This window comes from Coffea arabica, chromosome 6e (assembly GCF_036785885.1).
Source record: "Coffea arabica cultivar ET-39 chromosome 6e, Coffea Arabica ET-39 HiFi, whole genome shotgun sequence".
Classification (NCBI taxonomy): Eukaryota; Viridiplantae; Streptophyta; class Magnoliopsida; order Gentianales; family Rubiaceae; genus Coffea; species Coffea arabica.
Window position 1 is genome coordinate 59,958,122 of NC_092321.1, and position 5,545 is coordinate 59,963,666.

At 34.4% G+C, this 5,545-nt stretch overlaps 1 protein-coding gene across 1 annotated transcript; it reads right to left on the reverse strand.

Annotated features, from left to right (window-relative positions):
* Nucleotides 1-2,046: 2,046 nt before the first annotated feature.
* LOC113694762 (uncharacterized) lies at nucleotides 2,047-4,666 on the reverse strand. The gene is made up of 2 exons (XM_027213627.2): nucleotides 4,385-4,666; nucleotides 2,047-2,368 (listed from the first exon to the last, which is right to left on the reverse strand). Exons 1-2 carry the CDS (start codon nucleotides 4,550-4,552, stop codon nucleotides 2,321-2,323), a joined length of 216 nt encoding a protein of 71 aa, XP_027069428.1. The 5' UTR covers nucleotides 4,553-4,666; the 3' UTR covers nucleotides 2,047-2,320.
* Nucleotides 4,667-5,545: the final 879 nt, after the last annotated feature.

Consider the following 5,545-nt stretch of genomic DNA (forward strand, 5'->3'; position numbering starts at 1 on the left):
TTGCTCATTTTTCAACATTACTAATTTATGACAAGTTTTAGCCTCTTTTCTTACTTTTTCAAAATGAAATTTTAAGTTTACACTCGAAAAAATACTAGAGGTTCAAAATTTTTGAATTAAATTTTTATATTAACTTTTATACTACTTAGTTCAAATTTTTATATTCTTATTGTTTAATTATTAAATAGTATGTAATTTTGCGACATAGAGTACGGATGGGGAAAAATTTATAATTAGGCTTATTGAGCATTATAAATAAATATTTAAAACTAATGATAGGTGTAAAGGATGGTATAAATTGATAACTTAGTTTGCAAAAATGAATTTAAATGAATTTACAAAAAGTTAACATAAATGGGTAATTGAGTTACTCAATTCATTTTTTGACTTACCCATTTTTACCAATCTTCTAATTGGATTGATTCACTTATACACATTATCTATTTTACCGAATCCAAACCCGCTAAATCACTCATATTTTGACACCTCTATGCATATCACACAATACCTGCATTACTGGGGCATGCTGAGCAAATGTATATGCAGTGTTAGCCCATAAAATAAAGAAGCTTACTTGCTACCATATATCGTAGGTGTATTGAAGAAATTAGATATTGCAGGTAAATTTCTTTTGGTCTTCGTGTTATTTATTTTAGAGATGAAAAGCAAACTTAAAACTGAGCATTTGACAACAGGTCCAATTATAGCATTTCTTTTTCTTGCAGTAGCAATTAGTGCAGTTTGCCACATTCATCCCAGAAAGGAAATAGACAAAGAAAACCAAATGAGACTACTGATGGATTCAAACGAGCTCTTAGCAGACTACTGATGGGATTCAAACGAGCTCTTGGCAGACTACAAAGAAAACCAAAAGGTTTGCCACTTTTTGGCAGACTACTGATGGATTCAAACGAGCTCTTCTTTATGAGTTCCTACCAAATGGTTCTTTATGAGGTTATACTAAATTACTAATGACACTTTTTATTAATTATACACTTTTTTTTTTATTAATGATACACTTCCTTTCCCTGTGCATGTGGGTGGGCCGGGGGCAGGAGGAGCGAGTGACAAGGGATGATGGAGCCGGGAAATGTTTGGGCAATGGGTTATGCTGCAGCTCCTTCAAGAGCATTTTTTACTACATTTTTTTTGAAATTTCTTTTGAATAATCTCCTCTACATTACTTCAATTTCTTCCTCTTCACTCCTTAAAGTGATGGAGGTTGATGTTGAAAGCGGGACGGATGTTGATTTCAAATCCTATTAGTATAAAACTCTTATGGTTGGAGACAAAGATGATGATTGATATGCAATATTTACAAGTTTGATGGTTTTTTTTTAATTTGTAGTATTACACTGTAGTGCATTTATATTGGGAAATTGGATTATATTTTTTTAATTTCTAGAAACTCTTATGGAAGTATTTTTTTAAAAAAAAAAAATCAAATAGATTGAGTATTTCCCACCTTTATCCGGAAGTCTCTAAACTATTTTTTTAATCTATTTCTAGAATACTTGTATTTTTAATTTCCCATACCTGGCCGGTTGAACCAATTGGACTGAAGCCGAACACTTGGCCCAGGTCACCCACCGGTCCGAGTTTAAAGAACAAATACGCTGCTTACTTACATTTGCAAGTCGACTGGTGATTGGGTATTAGGTTTTGGTTCCCCAAATGCATACCTATGGAAGCTTGTACAAAGGAAAATAGTTATACATAAAATCTAGTCTAAGCTACAATAACAGCCCTACCCCTTCCAGTACTTGTAGGGATCCTTTTTACATGGAGAAAAAGATGACTGCTAGTAGCTCGATGCATTCTTAAGGACTCATTTCGCTTCCTTCTGTGTTTTTAGAGAGAGAGAGAGAGAGTATTATAGCAATTTTGCAAATCCGATTTAGATCTACTTGCTAGTTAATTCGTCCGGGCTTGATTTGTATTCTGCACTTTTCAAAAAAAAGGCTCACATGACATACAAAGCTATCAATCTGCAATAAGATAGCCAATTTATGATATCAACAGGAAATAAAATCTGACAAAGAGCCATTGATTTCCAACGGTGGCCTGTCAATTTCACATGCAAGTGCATGATGATTTAGAAACCAGGAACTAGAAAGTTTGCAGCTGAAGATATGGGATCACAATTACAATCAACATTGATTTCAACGGTAGCACGATCCCTTGTTTGGCACAAACTAGAGGTTCTACAAAGAAAAGTGAAATATGAGAAAATGCAGATTGAGAAAACCACACCTTTTCGTGTCCTGAAGAAAAACCTAGATTTACTTCAGCCACCATTATTACAGAAGCTTGAAAATACTCATAAGAACTTCCTGTATGGCCTCCCTGCATCCTCATCTTGCATATGCTGTCACCAAAGCAACCATTGTTAAACTTATGTGGAAGTATACAGGACAGCACACATAAATGAATCAGAAATAAAAACAAATACTTTAGCCTTCATATAAAAGAAATAAACACATTCAAAAAAAGAGAATCCCAAATGTTTCAGTATTAGATTAAAAAAAAAAAAGATTGCAGAGGATAACCGAGTCCAAAAATCAGACCAAAGACCAAAAAAAAAAAAGGCAAAATCTGCATATCGCACTCTCCAGAATCAATTCCAGTAAAATTTTACACAGCTAACAATCAGGCAGCATATGGTTCACTTCACTATATAAGCAATCACTACTGCCAGCCATATGAAAGAACAAACGTGAAATTTCTAATGCCAGAACACACTCTTAAAGGTAGCTAGGATAATATACTACATTGGCAGTCCTCCAAAAGAATGTGCTCTGTTCGATTTTGCTCTGTATGCACTTAAGTATCAAAAACAAGAAGCACAGCCGGTATGGTTTTTCACATGAAGTACAACAAAATCACTGTACACAATAAAGTGTCAGCTCAATTCAGACAAACACTAGGACATAGTAATTCTTATTTTCTTCTATTTTTATAAACATTTACATACCTATTCCATTTCTCTTTGTGCCTACCCCACTACATAATCTCAGCTACTTCTACCCAAAAAGTTCCACTTAATCTTTTCTGATACTAAAGTCCCATTCTCCATTTTGTGTTCTTTCCCTGCACGTTAAACTGATAGGTTGGCTAAAAATTTGAACGCTGGTTTGCCTATTATTTGTACTAGATTTGAAGTGCTTAAACAACTATTGGAGTGTTGTCACTAAAGAATTGTAAATCTTATTCAAATTTCTAAGGATGTCCTTTTGATCCTAGAAATACAAAAATTGTTGATTTACCTACCTCAAACAACGACTTCTCAAGACTAATACGGCAGCTCCTACTATTGCATATCTTTCAGCAGGTTATGCTAGTAATTGGGATCCTTTAAAAATTAACTTGACTCCCAAGTCAGTATTTAGCATATCTGACTTTAAAGTCACCATTTCAAAAAAGCAATTTCTGGTTTTGCAACCAAATGGTTTTAGTCCATCAAACTACCCCATCCAGCTTGATAATGATCTCGCTGCTTATTCAAAGTGAAATAAGAAAGTGGGAGCTTGATGGCAAGGAATCCATTTGGAATAAAAAGAGGTTTGAGCAAAGAGCACTTTTTACAACTTTAGGGTCAATCTTTCACACAACTATGACAGTTTAATCAAAGCCAGATTTTACATTTTCCCAAACCCAGAAACTGCTGTACTCCAACACGACAAATCACCACTTAAAAAATAATGAACTAGAACCTCTCCGAAAGCAAACACAACTTAGGAGTTTCTCCTAAAAAAGAAAAACATTTTGGCAAAAGAAACTCTTTTAAGTCATGTCTCGCTTCTTTCTAGATACTCTGACACATTCTCAAGCCTCATTGCTCAGACATATTTACATCGAACGTTGAAAATGCTCTGAATCAGTGGTACAATAACAATAATGCACCCAAGAAAAAATTGTGTCTTTGCAAACCCACAAGCCCTTTGTACTTCAATTTGCACAGTGAATCTAATATAACTAAAAAGGCTTCAACTTGGTAGCATTACAATTGGGCTAATCATAGTGGCACTGCACTTTTTGCCAATGGCCCTCCATTTCTTCATCTTCTTTTATGAAAATTGCAAAAGATATAGAGTGCCATCAACGACAATTGGAGTGCCAGTATCATCACTCTCATAACTAATACTTAGCTGCCCAAATGCCTAATTAACCAAGTATAACCTAAAACCCAATATGCTAATTGCACAATTAACTAATCAATTCTGCAGAACTGAAAAAAGAAAAACCCTAATTATCACCAAGGAATTTGAGCAGCAATCAGATCCAAAAATAGGGCAGGCATCTATCGGATGTCGTCTTCAACAGATAATAAGAAAGAATAACTCTGAAAAGGAAAAAAAGGAAAAAAGTTCAGTTTGGGGCTTACGAATTCACGGACGATGCCCTTGTAGACTAAGACCGGGATGGCGACGCCGAAGATGCCGACGAGAGCCAGGTTCCGGCGGGTCCATCGGAAGTTGTACTCCAGATTCTCTCTGGCCGTTGACCAATCTTCGATCCAACGGTTCTTATTTGTTTCCATTCCTCCGCCCATTTTCAGTCGGGTCGGGTCGGACCGTCTTCTTCTTCTTCTTCCTTTCTACTGCTGCTTGAGAGTGAGCTCTGGAAATGTATACTCTCTGTAAGGAGCAAATGGAGCTTGGAATTTGGCCGGTCGAAAAGAAAGAATAAATGGATATATTGATTGGTGTGAAATGACAGAATTATCCTCACCATTGTTTTCGGAAATTGGACTAATACCCTTTCAAAATTTGAGTCATGTTTCTTTTACCCCCTAACAAGGCAAATCTAAGAATTGTAGATTAATAACAAAGGCCTTCTAGAAAAAGTAAAAGTACTATTTTAGTAGTAGTTATAATAATGATTTTTTTTTCGTTTGGAACTTGGATGACATTTACGGATTGGTCCTTGATTTTGGAGAAGTTTGATGGTATTTAAAGTTATTGAAATCAATCTTGCTACATTGATTTTGGTCAAAGAGTGGTTGTACTTTAAATTCAATTTTCACGTCCCTCGATGACTCAAAACTGTAAAACTTTAATATCCATGTTTGAGCAAAAGTTGATTTCCCCAACTTTTATTCCATATAAAATTTTAACCACTGATTTTCAAGTATTCAAGTTATGACAACTATGTAATTATTGCAACAATTCCTTTTATCCTTCAGGTCTCCATATCTTTTTCATGAAGGAAAGGCAAGCCAGATTATAAGAAATATTTGTTAATTTGTCTTACCAATATATAGCAAGTGTTTCCATTTCTCTAGAATGGGTAATTTTTTATAACATGTTATAAATTTACGTCACAGTTATATATAATATCCAATAATTTAAAAAAAATATTAAACATTTAATTATTAACATTTTTGTTAAGAACAGAATATATTAAATTAAAGTAGGAATCACTTTTTGAATTGATCACAAAAAAGTGGTTTTATATTGAAATGAATACTTGCATATGCTTTGTGGCCATCCCCACACCAAAAGAAGGAAATGAATGGATGTATATCTTACTTTTTTCTTCAAAG